This window comes from Vanacampus margaritifer, chromosome 20, assembly GCF_051991255.1.
Source record: "Vanacampus margaritifer isolate UIUO_Vmar chromosome 20, RoL_Vmar_1.0, whole genome shotgun sequence".
Lineage (NCBI taxonomy): Eukaryota > Metazoa > Chordata > Actinopteri > Syngnathiformes > Syngnathidae > Vanacampus > Vanacampus margaritifer.
The window spans coordinates 18,163,631-18,180,236 of NC_135451.1; the positions used below are offsets into that span (position 1 = coordinate 18,163,631).

At 48.0% G+C, this 16,606-nt stretch overlaps 2 protein-coding genes across 4 annotated transcripts; both read right to left on the minus strand.

Moving 5' to 3' along the window:
• Positions 1-384: 384 nt before the first annotated feature.
• On the minus strand, positions 385-2,357 carry ccl20b (chemokine (C-C motif) ligand 20b). The gene is made up of 4 exons (XM_077554247.1): positions 2,142-2,357; positions 1,853-1,961; positions 769-843; positions 385-690 (listed from the first exon to the last, which is right to left on the minus strand). Exons 1-4 carry the CDS (start codon positions 2,212-2,214, stop codon positions 627-629), a joined length of 321 nt encoding a protein of 106 aa, XP_077410373.1. The 5' UTR covers positions 2,215-2,357; the 3' UTR covers positions 385-626.
• A 1,771-nt stretch (positions 2,358-4,128) lies between these two features.
• Positions 4,129-16,517, minus strand: map3k15 (mitogen-activated protein kinase kinase kinase 15). 3 transcript variants are annotated; one of them, XM_077554232.1, is made up of 30 exons: positions 15,838-16,517; positions 14,938-15,077; positions 14,807-14,830; positions 14,566-14,643; positions 13,667-13,860; positions 13,314-13,482; positions 13,134-13,240; positions 12,888-13,058; positions 12,693-12,805; positions 12,087-12,246; positions 11,860-12,010; positions 11,669-11,776; positions 11,534-11,583; positions 11,366-11,461; positions 11,207-11,294; positions 10,933-11,066; positions 10,181-10,308; positions 9,912-10,042; positions 9,746-9,851; positions 9,155-9,312; positions 8,893-9,076; positions 8,564-8,738; positions 7,469-7,646; positions 6,947-7,132; positions 6,492-6,597; positions 6,147-6,387; positions 5,749-5,861; positions 4,968-5,074; positions 4,775-4,851; positions 4,129-4,682 (listed from the first exon to the last, which is right to left on the minus strand). In XM_077554232.1, exons 1-30 carry the CDS (start codon positions 16,148-16,150, stop codon positions 4,589-4,591), a joined length of 4,080 nt encoding a protein of 1,359 aa, XP_077410358.1. In that variant the 5' UTR covers positions 16,151-16,517; the 3' UTR covers positions 4,129-4,588. The 3 variants fall into 3 exon arrangements, 2 of the variants coding, with proteins under 2 accessions (XP_077410358.1, XP_077410357.1); XM_077554231.1 differs by lacking the exon at positions 14,566-14,643 and having other exon boundaries at positions 15,838-16,515; XR_013289676.1 differs by lacking the exon at positions 14,566-14,643 and having other exon boundaries at positions 4,613-4,682; positions 6,147-6,403; positions 15,838-16,516.
• Between the last annotated feature and the right edge of the window lie 89 nt (positions 16,518-16,606).

Here is a 16,606-nt window from a genome sequence, read left to right on the forward strand (position 1 = left end):
TGTGTACGCAGAGGCTATTCTGGCTCACATAATAATAATATAGGTTTTATTTGTAAAGCACATTTGACCTCAAAGTGCTACTACAGTGGGTAGAACCTGTGTCTTCAAAAAACGGATGTCAGATGATGTGTGGTTAAATCAAGAAAAATCCTCATCATCTTGGAACTGTTACACTGTTTATGCCCTAAATGTGTGTTTGTTTTTGAATGTGACAGTGTGACCGTTTTCAGAAGGCACTTTTTGCCAGCAGGTCTGCATTGGAGCCAGTTTGAAGGCAAAGCACAATACTGTGTCATCAGTACGGGTTGGAATCCACCCTCATTGTCTCATGATGTCATTCAAGCAGCGAGATTCTCTCGTGTCATTGCAGTAACAGGCGACATATTAATAAGCAAATCTCTTTTAATAAATAAACGGGCAACCAAACAAACCCACACAACAGGAAAGACATTTGAGAATACAAATGGGGTCGTACTTTTCGACCATAAAACATGGGAGAACTTCACAAAGTTTGTGTATGCGTAGTCAGAATACTACTCATTACTGTTTATAAAACAGAGCTTACATTTGTGATCAAATCAAAAGTAGTGAAGAATAATTCAATGCAGGACCAAAGTTGTCAGCGTTTATGCTGCTGCTGTGATGTTGGCAAATCTCTGGAGGCTTTCTGCGTTCTTCCTCCTGCGCTCGCTACACAGAAAACATGTCTTAGACTGAGAAATACCTGCAAGAAAAGCGCAAAACCGAGTGGCGACGCGTCACACTCACTCGACGCACTGCATCGCTCGTTGGGTCCAGCTCGCCGTGGGCTCGGCGCACAAAAACCTTCTTGGGAGGTGGAGGCTGAAAAACCGGAAAAGCCGGCGTGAGGACGATCACACTGCTGGAATGTCGGCTTGTTGATTAACCCACTGACGCCCGCACGCCCTGAACAAAGTGCCCAACTCAAAGATAATGTTGCAAGGAGCACTTCGGTCTTGCCGGATTTGGATGCTGTCACTTGCAGGAGACAAGTCTGTAGTTACTGTATTTACTTTGCTTCTTTTACCGCATGAAGATTTTAACATCGCTTGTATAATGACCTCAGAAACGACATTTTCAGAAAGACTCTTTTTCACCCCTCTTATATTTCAAATAAAGGCCAGCCTTCCTTTTTAGCAAGCAGTGGAAGCGTCCACTTCCTAAATTACACTGCAGTTCTTCTCCCTGATCAGCAGGGGGTGCAGTATCTCCACTTCAAATCAAAATGACGTCACTCCTCTGCTCAGTGGAAGGGCAGTAAGCCATCAACGCTGCATTTGTGCACAGCTGATCATTCATTATCATCTTTACGCCGCTACATTTTGTTTTTATTCCTTCTAACAAGACGGTGTTCAATGACCTTGTATGATTTTGTATATACATTTTGTTACATACTAATTGTGTGCATATGTATTTTTCTACATCTTTTTTGGGGTAACCCATTAGCACCTCTACTACTAGAACATGGCATCGCTTGTCCAAAAGTTAAGTAATCTGGTGGAACGAAAAACAAAACTTTGAGAATTTAACCAAATCAAATCAAATCAATAACAGGAATTAGAACGTGTATATATTTTTTTCATGGATTGGCCAAAAGTGGCCACAATAAAGCCAAACGATACCATTTGATTAAATGAGGATTTAGTTGGCATATTTAACGAGTCACCGCGAACATGTTAATTATTGTGCTTGTATTTTGCAGTGGATTCACAAGATTTTGGAATATTTTGACCCTTGGTTGTGGAGATTCCCAACAAGTGTGAGTATTGCAAGCGAGCGCTGTTTTCTTTCTGTATGTTGTTCTGCTACAATGTGCAGTGCTAAAACTCACATAACAGCGTTGATGTCACAGGACTTGCCCATGGACTGGTAGGTGTAGCCCAGAACCCGTTGGCATGGCAACTCCCGCCGCGGCTCGAAGTACCTCAAACAGCAGCTGGCTGCAACGACACACAAATTGCCACACGAACGTTGTTAAAAGCTGCTACACAAATATTTGTCATTTTGCAACAAAATTAAAAATGCACGAGGCTGTGCTTCATTTTTAGTAGAAAAACACAAATTAGAAGACGTGACTTGTGTTTTTCAAGGCCAGCTTGATTCGTTTGAAGAAAGCTCACCTGAGTGCGAGCTGCCGGTGAAGGTGATGAGGATGAGGAGTGCAGTCAGCAGGTAAACGGTGCGGCCTTCCATGCTTCTTGTCTGGCTGGTGTCGTCCTTCTCTTGCCTTCAGGGCGTTCGGCGCTGGCAGATGTGTGAGACTATGCGGACGCCTCGAAGCTTAAGTAGAGGATGTCTGACTTTGCCGGGCTTTCCCACCTCAGAGGGCGGGGTGCCGGCCGGCCGGCGCTTGTGCAATGGCATGTGCAGCCACCATTGCAGCAATCATTACCTGCAGTTAGGGGGCGTGTCATGTTGAGGAAAAAAAATCCACTCTCAACGATGTAGGATCCGATGTTGACAGCACCGGAAGTGCCAGTCAGAGATCTAACAACATTTTCATGACTTTCTTCACTACACTCTAAAAACAGCTGGGCCAAAAATGGACCCATCCTCTACTTGGGTCGATTTGACCCAAATTAAGTGTAATACGACACGGAAATATTGGTCAGATCCTTTACTTGGGTCCAAAAAATGGGGTCATTTTGTTTAAAACAACCCAGAAAGTTGGGTCAAATTGACCCATAAAGTGGATCAGTTCATTGTGGGTCCAAAAAACGCAAGAAAGCCTTTAAAAAGGAAGAAACCTTCAAGCGATACCATTTTCAGCAGTAAGAAGACATTTTGTCTATAATTAATGTGATAACTTTATTAAGTTTGATTTATTATTATGATTTTTTTTATGTACAACAAATACCTTAAAAAAAACATTTTGCCACTTGCTGTCGACTGACGATGATGTCACGTGTGCTCAGGAATCAACCAATCATAGCTCAGCTAGATAACGTCACATGAGCAAACCCAGAAAACGGTGATTGGTTGTTACCTGCCTTCTGAGCTCTTGTGACGTCGTCTTCAGTCAACAGCAAGTGGAAAATTTTATTTTGAAAGGCCTTCATTGTACATGACAATGAAGTTATGCAATTCATTCTAGACAAAATGTTTTCCTGCTGAAAATGGCTAAATGAGTCAAGTATCCGTTTAAGATTGAGGAATGCCTCTTCCGGCATGAGCGGGCTGCATTTAATCCAATGAGGTAGTGCAAGCCTCATAATCCGTCCTGGTCAGTCCATGCAGAATCCTGGCAGCAACGGCCTCGATTGCATTATTGAGAGGATGGGGCAGAAAAGAGGAGAAGCGGCAATAAAACGGGCCAAAATCCCGACGTCAGGGGCAAGGCAGGGCAAAAGAAAATACACAGTGACGTAAGAGAGAGTTTTATCGTTTTTAGCACTGGGGTTAGTTAGCATGATAAACTAGTGGAAAATATTTCAGGGTTCAAATAGTTTCTGTTAGATGCTAATGTATTCATTTTCATACTTTTCTTTGGTAGTTGTTTGGTTGTCTGCTCTCATTGCAGGCATTTCAATTGGCACTCGAAACAAATCTTTCAGCAGCCGCAGAAAAACAACTTTCATTCGTTAATTTCAAACATGTGAAGGTGGTGCGACGCGACTTCGCATGTGGCGTCATGATCATATCATCATCAGTCTTAAGCACCTGACACTTCAATTGGATGCTATTTTTAGACAGACCTGTCAGAGTAATAAAAAAATAAAAAAAAAATAAAAAAATTTCCCCCTTTCATCTCCCGCTTGGTTTATCAGAGGAAAGGCACTTGGACCGTAAACAAAGCCACCTCGTTTATCTAAATCACTCGCTCTTGATGTTGGAAGTGCGCTGATAACGCGCACGTCTTGGGAAATGCACCGCCTTGAGCAATTTCACGCACGGCGGCGCGATTAAGGACGACAAAGTACAGTTTTTTCCACTCCTTTGTCAAAATCAAGTTCATTAGTTCAAAATTTGCGATAAGCAAACGATGATGTTTATTTTTGCGGCAAGCTATCCGCCGTCATTCACTGAAAAATTCCCATTTTGACTGTTTTGTGTCAGGTTTGGCGCTGATGTGGACCCAAACGCAGGGAAGCAAGACATGGAGGCAAGTACGGCCTCAAAAAGTCCTTTAATTCAACAAAAACAATGACGGAATTAGTCATTCTAATAAGTTAGACATAATCACAGCTAGTTTGGTCTTGGCTTGAAAATATGTTATAAATAAAACGGCACTAGGAGAATGTTGACACATCCGTCGGTGACATTCAAAAGGTTTTCACAATGAGTTCACTCAAATTGATGTCATTACTACTGATATCGTCTGTGACGTTAGGTGATTAATTGTACTGGTTTGAAAAGAAATGCTATCATCACACATCCCTAATTATTATGACAGAATCGTTTTTACTACTGTTTACTTCCATAACTGCATCATTCTATGGATGTAAGGAAATATGATGAGCGTACACGACGACAACACAGAGACGAGCGCCCGCACTAAAGCGCTTTGGTCAAGTTGAGCAGCAAAAAAAAGAGAAGCTAAAAAGGCACAAGGGCACTTTGGCCAGTGTCAAGCTTCGTCCTCGGAGCGCTCGTCTCCCCTCAGCCTCGCTCGTTCCCGGTGCCTCTGGATGGCCCGCCAGATTCGGCACAGGACGCCGCCCCTGACCATGCAGGAAGGAGGAAGAAGGCGGAGCTTAGACAAGGAGTCCCAAAAAAAAAAGAGGCGTTTTTTTGCCATGCAAATTGTTGTCACCTGAGACGGAGACAGCGTAAATCGTCTTTGGTGATGTCGTTCAGGATGTCAATCAGTGTGTATTCTTCAAGTACAAACTACACACAAGTACACACAAATAGTTACACACGTGAACTATGTTGTCGTTTTTCGAGGAGTTTCAGCATCAAAAGGCAGCCTTTTGGTGGTGTGTCAATGACTCGCATGTCGTCACCTTATCAATAGTGTCTGGGTCCGCCCCCTGCTCCTTCAGCCAATCGGTGAGCTGCTTGTCCGGCTCGTGGTCTGCCGGAATGTGGAAGATGGAGGGCGGTGAAATGTCTGCAGAAAACGCAAAGCTGAGTCAAGAAGAGCTTGGAGAACCAACGGAAACGGCGTCCAAATTACAACCGGGGCCCATTTGTAGTCTGTCGCCTTTTCGCAAGCAGCTTTTTTTGATTGACGTAAATAAAAAAAAACGCAAAGAAACCAATTCAAGTTCAAATAATAGCATTGAATGATCTATTTTAGTGGAATGCAGGATTGCCGGCCACCACAAAATACTGAAACAATTTGACTTCATTACTATGCTGCTTTTTAAACTAAAGTCAAATTCAATCGACACACTAAGGATCGTTTCACAACGGACTCAGTAAGCTGCAGTAGTAGTTTTCACAAAGGAAAAGGAATTTATGTTCCATTCAGCGTTTGTGTTCAAATATCCATGTTTAAGCTTTATGACTTGTGTCTTCTGCTAACGATGCTATTCGTTAGCCCATCAATGTTGTTTTCCAAGCTAGTAGGGGCATTAATTACTCCCTCTAACTTGGTTTGGTTGTTTGATTTCCGTTATGTAAACTTCAACTGGGATTGTCATCATACAATAATATCTTAATTGCATATCTTGTCTTTCCCCTCCACTCTTGAATAACATCTTTTTTTTTTCTATATTATGTGTCCCAATAGAAGACCACGTTTGGACCACCCTGAGCTAAAGCAAAGTTTTGGTCGTTGACCTGGCGGTCGGTGACGGACTCGAACCAGATCCAGGTCTTGCGTGCGCTGCTGCAGCGTGGCCTTCAGGACCTGCTGGTACTCTCGCTCCTTGTGCAGCAGTTCCTCCAGCAGCCTGTCGGGGGCAACAGAGTGCAGTCGCAATCATTTAGGTCACGACCCGGCACCTGAGGTGAGGTGAGCAATGTGCGTGCGTGTGTGGGCAGAGGTGCCATCATCTCTTGTTCTTGGATTATATGACATTATTCCTGTAACAATACTTTTCTTCAAAGACCTTGATTTTCTAAAAAATAAAAATAAAAAGGATCCTATTCCTTCAAATTCCACTTTTTGTTCTCGAGGAGGGAAAAAAAGCAAAGCTAATTATTTCCCATAATGACTTGCAGTTCGCATTTTGTACCTGCTGGTCTCCTGCTTGAGGCGGCCCAGTTGCGCCCCCATCTGGTGGTGGTGCGAGCGTTGGTGCTCTTGGGCGTGGGCCGGGTGCAGCGCGGCGCCGGCCGCGTGCAGCGCGGGGTCGGCCCCGGGCTCGGCGGCGGCCGGCGCCAAGACGGGACCAAAGTCGGCCTCCTCCTCGTCCACCTCGTCCTCCTTCTCGCCGCCCTCGCACTCCGACGCCGGGCCGAAGTGCGTCTGCAGCTCTGGGGACGAGGATTTCTGTCATTTCCCCACCAATGAAATGAAATGAAATTGGATGCGGCCCAAGTGAAATTGTCCAGCAGATGTGAGTGGAAGCTGATCCCACCTGGAATGAGGATGGTGATGGCGGCCTGCACAGCCCTGCGGATGATGTTGTCCATGGCGAACATCCAGTGAGGTTTGATGTGATGATTCCTCAGGACTTTGTTCACCTGACGCAAGCAAACACGCAATTCACAGCTGTTTTAATAACACACTCTTAAAACTGCTGGCTCAAAAGATGGGAGGTATTGAGAGCAAGTCATCTGGTGGAGGCCGATAGCAGCAACAACAAAAATCGGACATGTAGTGAGTCGCCCTCGGCAGTCGTTGGCAGTTAAACACATCATCTGTGTTAGAAAGAAAGGTTTTGTTGGAAACTCTTTTGTCATGATGTGAAATGAAATTGGAGTGTGACTGGCAGCCCACATTCCGTCAGGCCCGCTTTGATTTTTCCAACGTTGACTCCGATCTCCCGCAGCGGAAAAACGGCCAACGGCAGCCAACGCCGCGTGCACTCACTGAGTCCTGGAAGCCGAAGAGCACCAGCTGGATCTGGTTGATGGAGGTGGAGTCAAAGTCCAGGTCCAGCTTGAGCTTGGAGATGGTGGCGGCCATGACGCGCCTCTCCGGGGAATGGATGAAGTCTCGCAGGATGCAGATGATCTGCTTGATGTGCTCCACCGACAGCTGCAGCTCCTCGCTGCCCTGAAGTGCGCACGGACGGGAGGCGGCACAGAAACAGGCAAGGAAACGCCGTCAGTGTTTGTTTGTTTCCCACAAAAAAAGCTGTCGGCTCCCTCCGATAACACACACAAAATCTTTCAATTGAAAAAATCAAATAAACATGAATCTACGGTGGCCAAACCGCGAGTATACATAATTCTACTCCACAACCCTCTCTGTTTTTTTTTTTTTAAATCAAAGTGCAGGTCCTCAGTTGCCCACTAGAGAGAGTCCAAGTACCACAAATGGTACTGGTACCGCTCTTGGAGAAGCACATCCTGAAATGGAACAATAGTTTTCCTATTGGCACACGCGCACCTGGATGTAGTTCTCCTTCAGGTTGGAGATGACCTTCTCCTGGTCCTCGTTGAGGACCTTGAACAAAATGGCTCTCCTCTCGCTGTCCTTCTTGAGCAAGAACAGGCCGCCGTCCCGGTCCTCTGGCGAGGGGGGGGCGCCGCCGCGGTCCTCCGACACCGAGCCCTCGTCTGGAACGCTGGCACACACACGCAGTGAGCTCGGCACCGTTTTGTTTTTTTTTTCTTTCTTTTTACAACGTTTGCAGATACGAGCCTCTCCTGGCTACTGCATGCGTCCAGCAGAGTCAACAAAAGATTACGTGTGCGCGCGTGTGTGCCGAGCCATCAGCAGTAGCTTGTAAAGTTATCAAGCCTCATTATATCAGTGCCGTAAAAGGTAGTGATGCATACTGGGACCACAATAACGCCACCTGCCACCCAAACACACACGTTCATTCGCATTGCCTTGGCGGAGGTCAGTGCTCTACTGAGTGACATTACTCTCGTTTAGTGTTCCAATTTATACTAAGCTAAGGTGCATATTTTACATTTGAAAAATGTCACGGCATGCAAACTAAAAAACATGTCTTCAAAATTTACACGGTGAACCCTCCTTTATTTTGGGGACACGGTCAAGATCCAACTGCAATAGGTAAAAAAAAAAAACGCAATTAAAAGAGACCATCTCATGGTTTTATTATAATATGTCCAATTGACTTGATTTCAGGGTAACCCAGTCTTCCTGGTGGGTGGTGCGCTGCCATGCCAAGGGGGTGATCTCAAGGGTCCCCCACCCCAATAGTAGAATAATGTGTAATTGCACATCCACTACAGTAGGTGGCAGTGGCGCTCACATTGTCAGAGAGTTCGTTGTTCGATGTACTTAAAACAATGACAATATTTCTAGTCGTATTGGAGGGGGCGTGAAATATTTTCTTCTTCTTGGGCTAACATAAAATAGGACTGTATGTCGCTAGCAAAGATGGACAAACTTATTCTTCATAAGTAAATGAACATATGGACCATTGAAGTACAATTGGATGTGATCTGACGGCAGAGTGGTCGCTAACGACTTGTTGAGTCTCGGCACGTGCGTATGGAAGTTAAGTCGCACCTCAGGTAGTTGGAGTTGGGCGGCTTGAGCAGGTTCTCGGAGCCGGAGCTTTTCTTTTTCTGGAAGAAGACGTCCTGTTTGGAGTCGCAGTCGGGACTCATGGAGCCGTGCTCGCTGCTGCTGCTCCCCGTGGCCTCGCACTGCAGCTGCACTGGCAGCGAGACGTGGATGTAGTCTGACAAATGCGCAAAAAAATCACCTTTAGGCCTTCAAGACAAATCTTACACTTCAAAGAAGATCTTTTCGACTTCACAGTCTACGGTAAGAATCTGGTCAGCGTTTCAGAAGAAGCCATTGTTTTCCACCTGCAAATGAAAAGTGCACCGCACCTGACGGCTTGAAGGCGATCTTGCTCTTCTTGCCCTTCGCGTTGTGCCGCACAAACGTGTCCCTCAAGAGGTCGGAGGCCAAGGCTCGCTTGTGAGGGTCGGGTTCGAAGCAGCGCAGGATGAACGACTTGGCCTCCAGCGACAGAGACTCGGGGATCTCCGGGTGGATCTTAAACATGCCCACCTGTTGGGCAGGGGGGGGTTGAATGAGAACGCACACGCCGTCTTTATATCGCCGATGGAAGTGAAACGGGTCAGCGACCTTAAACATGGCGGCCTGCGGCTCGCCCAGCTCATGGAACGGAGGTTTCCCGGTGGCCATTTCTATGATGGTACATCCCAGAGACCAGATATCGGCCGGGGCTCCGTACCCCCGGGGACCCTTATCGATAATCTCCGGCGCCATGTACTGCAGAGTGCCTGCACATCCAGAGATTGCTCGGTTAGCCTGGAACATAAAGTTTAGTGTTGAGTCTTCAGCAGATGTGGAATTTGCCCTGCATAGCAGTCGAGAGATGACAATAAAAGTGAGGAGGAGGAGATAAGGACACGCACGGCCACAGATACACAGACTAATGAAAGGTAAACACCGTTCTGCCTGTGCTTGATTAGCTAATCTAATTGCACACGGCTCTGACCAACGGAGAAGGCCAGATGGTGCATCGATGTCACTGCGTGTGCGCAGACTCCAGGGTGCCACCTGGAAGCGTTTCCATTGGTACCACTGCCTGATCTTCCCAGTCTCAAACATCAAAACTTGTATAGCGAGTTTAGGAACAGATTCCTTAAGTCACTTTACCAAGTCTTCAAAATCACTCAAGGCAAGGCCACATTGCCCACAAGTACAAATTACCCGTGAAGGTCTCGGTGCAGGGGTTGACTCCTGCCAGCCGCTTGGAGGTACCAAAGTCTGAAATCTTCAGAACGCCACTGTAGGTGTTGACCAGCACATTGTCGCCCTGACAAAGAAGGACAAGTAGCTAGTAAAGATGAAGAGCATTGACTTGTCTTGGTCAGACCTTGATGTCCCTGTGGACAATCTGGTTCTCGTGCAGGTAGCGCAGGCCCTCGAGGATTTGTCGGGTGTAGAAGATGATGGTGGCCTCCTTTAGGGGACCCCATTTGGAGCGCAGCAGAGCCGACAGGCTCCCTGGAGGGGGGACGAGAGGACGACTTACCGGTTGAATTTGTTCCCTGACAGAGATCTCAACTCAATTGGCTTGGACGTCACATCCGTTTTCTACTTCCAGACGAACCACTGCCAACTGCAACCACAACATGCGCACACCTCCAGGGACTTGCTCCATGAAGATCTTGATGTAGCCGTTCTCGGAAACGGAGCCCAAATACTGGACGATGTTTCTGTGCTTGAGGTACTTGTGCAGGGCGATCTCTTCGTGAAGGGGCTGCGAGTACCTGATTGACCGAGACAGAGAGGAACCGTTTTTATCCATCCTCATCGAGTCTTGTTTGATGATGAGGACAAATCGAGCGGAGGTCGTAAATAATTGTACAAAGAAGATCGTGAGACAGATTGGTCGCCTCTAATGGAACAGGCTGGGAACCAAACCTCCATCATCAGGTTTTTGAAAGGTATTTCATCAAAGGAATGTCATAAATATTTCATTGGGTCGTCAATAAATTAGCTAAACCTAGCCTAGCTAACCTGCCAGCTAACGTCAGCGCTACCGAAGTGCGATCCATCTCAGCGTCAATAGACCATATCTCAGCTAATCCCGTAACAATAAACGATCAAACTTCAAAATCATGATACACAAACGCAAGTGTGAAATGAAGGCGGGGAGACATGTCTAGTTCTTCTAACAACCCTGAAATTGCGGACACTTCAAGCTAATGAAAGCATTTCGGCTGTCTTTTACAGAGATGACAATGGTCACATTTGATTTTGCGCAGTCTGTTGCCAAAGTGGTCAGCGGGAAGTTCCAGTTTAGGGCTTTTGCCCGTAAAGAAAAGTCAACTTGAGTCTGCGGTGTTGTCTTAGTTGAAACCAGCTTGTTTATCTGGAGTTGCATCACCCACCTGCTGTCCCGCTCCGGGATCTCTTTGATGGCAATTCGGACCTGGTTGCTGACGTCCCTCCCAGCGTACACCACACCGTAGGTTCCTCGCCCCAGCACCACGCGGTCGCCCGTCTCGTCCGTGTCGTACTCGTACTGCCGCAATGCAAAAAAAAAAGTGCCACACTCGAGTATGCTCGTTGCTCGACTCCCAAAAACGAGTAGATCGGAGCGGTCCGAAGTCGCGGTGCAGTCTGTACAGTACAGTCAGTGGAAATCAGCGCAATCGCACTCACCTCCAGAGTGTCTCCGTCTCCTTCACCCTCCAACTCCACGGCGTTGCCGGTACCGTCCGATATCATCTCCTTCACCATTGAGCAAAACCTGAGTGGACGCGCGTTCACACGTTGATGCGCAATGGCACTAAAAGGCGAACTTGAGTTGCGCTCCCTTACCGAGCACACTGCTCCTCGGTGGAGAAATAAATCTGGAAGTCATCGGAATTGTCGTGTACGTAGAGGAAGCAGCAGCGCTCGTCAAACTTGCTGATGCTGAAGGCAAATGGAGATTCATAATCGTACCCCCAATCGTATATGGTGGTTGGACGGTGCTCTCAAACGTACCTGATGCCTTTGATGGACATGGCGGTGAAATTCCACTCATGTATGCCTTTCTGCAACACATGAACACAACGGATGGCCACCGAGGAGAACGAGGAAGCTTTGGGTTAGAGTGGGGGGGGGGGAGATGCCCCGTACCGTTTCAGCAGGAGACACGTGCCAGATGGAGACGTTCTTCTCTTCGGCCTCGTTGTTGATGGACACGTACGAGGGCTGGTACACTTTAGTTGGCTCCAAAATCAATACCTGGAACAGGAGATGAAACCGGGAGAGGTCGGTCAACAGTCTTGGCATATTGGATCCAGCTTTATGTGTTTTGGTGTTGGTACAGGAAAGCGCAGTCGGTTGGTGGTTCCCTGCGTGGCCTCCACAATGATGTCCATCCAGAAGTTGAGTCTGTCCCGCTGGGGGGAATGTTCCACCAACTGCTTTTTAAACCTCTGGATCAGCTGTAGGTTCTGCACCACAGAACGCAGGTACCTTTGAAGAGGGACTACCGGTTTTAGGAGTTGCCATTCCATTTTCAACGAGTTCTCATGAGAACATCAGCGCTTACCAAAGAGGTGGCTTCAGCTTGAAGAGCTTCTCAGCAGCTTGGGTGGCTTTGGGGATGTCGCTGGCCAGCATGCTCACGGTGAAGAACTGGCCCACATCCCAGTAGTTGTTCATTTTCTCCAGGGAACCTTTGCGCCCCAACAGACTGTTCAACCTAACACCTGAAAAAAACAACGGTACCTTGACCGAGGAGAGTGCTCGTGTGTTTGGCTTGCTGAAGATCCACCAGGCGATAAGTTGAGGCACTCGTTCGTAGGGATGCGAATCAAAAAGCAAGAACCGGTTGCCAGTCATTTGATTCTTAGGTATTGCTTGCTTCTGTGTATCAATTCCTCATTTGTCATAAATGAACGATGATGTCACACTGAAGAAATGCCTTTTGGTTCTGAACTTGTCCACTGCGGTGTCAAGGCAAAAACATTCTAAAGTAAAGACCCGTTGTTTGGGCAACAATGGGTCTGGAAACTCCAACCAGTAGCTACAGTAAGTATTTCTGATTAGGATGGCCAATCAGTGGAGAAGCAATCTAAACTTTGCAGATGCTAGTGTGAGGAAAAACTTGGACCTGGTGCCAAGTGGCTGGATGTCAACTTGGGGGTCCTCTTACCAATTTTCCTCAGCTCCATGGAGCTCTCGAACTGTTGCCCAGCGACTATGAGAAGAACAGCTAGGTTGATGCCCGAGTAGAGGGTGGGCTGCAGCTCAAAGCCCTTCCTGTACCTGCAACAGTTGTTTGGCCTTGACCTCAACAGACATCCCTCACGGATTCACCATCTTGCTAAGGTTGAAGGTCTTTCCTTACCACTGTATAGCGTTGTCCCTGTTCTTGGTGTCCTTGCAGTCAGAGTCCAGGAAAATGTCTTTGTAGATTCGCCCGCACAGGCAGAACATATCGGGTGCCGGGTGTTCGCATGACTGAAGGACGTGCAGCATCACGCGTAAAGCCTGCTCTCGGTCACCAGGACTGTTCCTCCTGCAAACAAGGAGACTTGAGACGACCTGAAAAGTACAGGCGCAAAGTATCTGAGTACATTCTTCCCTGTGTTACCTGTTAAGTGCAAAGGCATAGTGGAACTGGATCATGGGCTGCGTTGCCAGGTCACAAGTAGGCAGCATCTCCAGGGTCTGCACCAGTTTGACCATGGCGTCGTAGTCCTGATCAAGCAAATCATGTGATGCATGACTCATGTCTGATGGCCTGGAATGGTTTATTTGGACACACGTTCACCTGGATGTCCCTGTAAGAGAAGAGCAGGTTCATGACGATGTCCTGCGTGAGGACTTCGGTGTTGTCGATGCGCAGTTTGATGCGGGAGAGCTCCTTGGCCAGCTCCTCGCCTTGATACTTCTCCCTGGCCTTCCGGATGTCGTTGAGCAAGGTGTCCTTAAAGGAGGCGCTGGAGAGAGGACACACCAGTTGGAATGGCCTCCGAGAACCGAAATCAGCATCGAATGTCTACTGCAGGGCTTTGCAAACTTATCTTGAAAAGATACCACATTATCATTTATTGCACATCATTTTGGGGAGTTTGAGAAGCACGCATCCAATGAGCAGTCGTCGGTTTTCAATTTGTGTCTGACCAGGATGTGACATGGATGTCCTTCAGTAGGCTTGTGAAGCGGTCCATCAGGGGGACGCAGAGAGGCCCCAGGAGGTTGTCCCAGCTGGGCTGCATGTACTCGCTGGCCCTCCTCTGGGCGTCGCTCTCGCAGCAGGTATACTCGTGGTTGGGGGTCACGATGTAAGGGATGAAGTAGTAGTTGCCGCTGGATGCCTGCAGGCCCACATGGACGCCATCTTAAAAGGAGACTCTTGCCTCAGGTCTTTCTACTGATGAAATGTGGAGGCCGGGCAGCTTTGGAGCACATTTGTGGATCATGCAATCATCAAACGAAGCTCCGCAGCTGGACACGACTCCAGACTTGGCATCGGCGCCACGGGGCACAAACGGTACCGCCGCTCAATCGATGTTTGATAATATTGTTTTGTTTTTTTCTGGTCTACGGCTAATTCTCCACCTCTTGGGCCAAAACATGCCTAAAAGCCCGTTGTCCACATACACACTCATCGTCAGTGTGACAACTGGGCAGCATCATGCCAAGTATTAGCACAAATGCTAAAGGACGAACCGACAGCATTTGAACGTAAGGGAGGGGCAAGTCATCTGTTGTTATTCAGTTGTTATGACACAAACAAATGCAATGGCATGACAGTCGTGTCGTCTTCCCTGCATGCTGACCTGACCAAGATCTTGTTAGAGGAACAAGAATCGCTTGTTTGCTCGACAAGCTTTGCGCATCGCGTTTTGTTTTGCAAACACTCACTACGTTCCCAGCTCACGTTCGGCTTCTCGTCTTTTGCGACTTGCGTGTTTTTGAGGCCTTTTTGCACAACCAGGCCAACGTAGCCTCCTGTTCCTCCTCGTCGCCGTTAGTGAGCGCAATCTCCCAGCATGCTTTGCGGCTCCACTGCGCCTTACCTGATTGCGCAGGGAAGCGCCTCGATATTCGGGAGGCAGCGGGACCCAGGGGAAGCCTAGCCCCGCAGGACGGAGCGCCTTCTCCACAAAAACAATTTACAACAAGTTACTTGGAAGAACAGCTGCTAATATTGTGCGGCTTTCTATTTCAAGACGACGTGAGCGGGTGATTGGGACAGAGCGAAAGCAGGCACACAAATATGATTCCCAAAATAGCTCAAGACACGCATGTGACACTTACTGTGTTCTTCTGTGCAACCATATCCTGAAAGCGCAAAAGCAAACACAAGTCACTTTCGAGGACGAGCAAAAAATATTCCCATCGTCAAATAACACAGAAAATGGCGTGCGTGCGATGGATCAACGGATCACCTTGAGCGACTGTGCGGTGTCGGGGTCGGTATCGTGGTACAAGATGACGTTGTTGGCCATGTCGAAGCTCTCCCTCACGCCCAAGTGGTAGAACAAGGACGGCTGGCGGAAGACGTCGCTCATGTCCACCACTGCGATGTCTGCGCGGACGAGACGCCTTCAAAACTCCCGGCAAACCGACATCCGTTTTGGGAAACGCTCGATTGTGTTGAGGCAATCACGCACACAAAAGTCCTCACAAGTACTTGAGTACTTGTTTTTTAACTGAGTACGTTTTTAAAAGACTACACAGTCAATTCTGTGGAGCAAATTTGACTCTCAATGGAGTTTATTTGGTCCCACCCTAAACAGAGTCAAATTTACACTTGGAAGAAAGTAAAATATTCCGAGTAAATTATTTTAGTGTGTGAGAATTTGCCTAGCCCATGAAAAAAACGACTAAAGGTTTTTCACTCAGAAATTCGAAGACCTTTTTTTTTTTACTAGTTTATTTTTGTAAGAAAACATGATTGTTAGTAAAATATTCCGAGTAAATTATTTTAGTGTGTGAGAATCTCATGAAGAAAAAACTATTAAAGGTTTTTCACTCAGAATTTCTAAGACCTTTTTTACTAGTTTATTTTGGTAAAAAAAAACTGTTTTCACTCGTGTCAGGTGAAATCTTCGTACCTGCCAGCATTGTTTTTGGTCCCCTTTTGGATATTAGCAAACAGTGGCATAGCTTCTTTCCTCGAGCCTTGAGTAACGTCAAAAAATACTTCTACTACTACTACTAATAAGCTACTTGTAGAATTGCACGCGTAGAGACAATTGAAGGCCTCATCGGCTTGTAGAAAGTCGAGACGCGTGCACGTTGCCAGGGTGAGCAGCACGCGCAACCGCTGGCCAAAAACCACTTGCCTGCGTCGTAGAAGCTGTCGAGCACCGACGTCTCGCCGAAGTCGAGCCTGCCGAAGGTGACGGTGGTGAGCAGGGCGCTCTCGGCGTCGCACGCCCGCTGCAGGCACTGCAGGGCGCCGGACTCCGGGCTGCTGGCCATCACCGCCTTCAGCCCGTCGTTCAGCACGTAGACCGCCCGCAGGGAGCGCTGCCTGGCGGGCGGGCTGGGACTGGACAGCTCGACCCTCTCGCGCTCGCGCTCCAGCGCGCACGTGGCGGCCGAGTGCTCGCCCGCCATGCAGTCCGCCGCCTGCGCGTTCTGGCCGCCTTCCATGTCGCTGCCTCCGCCTCGGCCTCCTCCTCGGCCTCCTCCTCGGTCTCCGCCCTGCTCCTCCCTCGGCTAGCCGGCAAGAGCGCTCGTCGTGCTCCTCACCTGGCTCGCACCTGTGCTCTCGGGGAGGAGAGGCGCGCGTGTCCTCGGGTTGTCTTCGCGCATCTCCGCTTCATTAAGTCGCACCAGCGGCCCATTATCTACTCGCAGCAAGGGGCCCGCTTACCCCCCGGACCGGTTCCGACCAGATGAGGGGAGGAGGAGGAGAAGGAGGAGGAAGAAGTAGTGAGATGACGCGCATTTCACAGTCGCTTCAGAGTAACGCTTCTTTAGTGTTTCAGGACGTGAAGCATAAGTAGGCTATGCGGAGGGAAGAAAAAGAAGGAAGTAAAAAAAAAAATACTCACTTCTGTGTTTGTAAGTGCGTGACGGCCGCTCATATAATCATAAAGTGTTGGG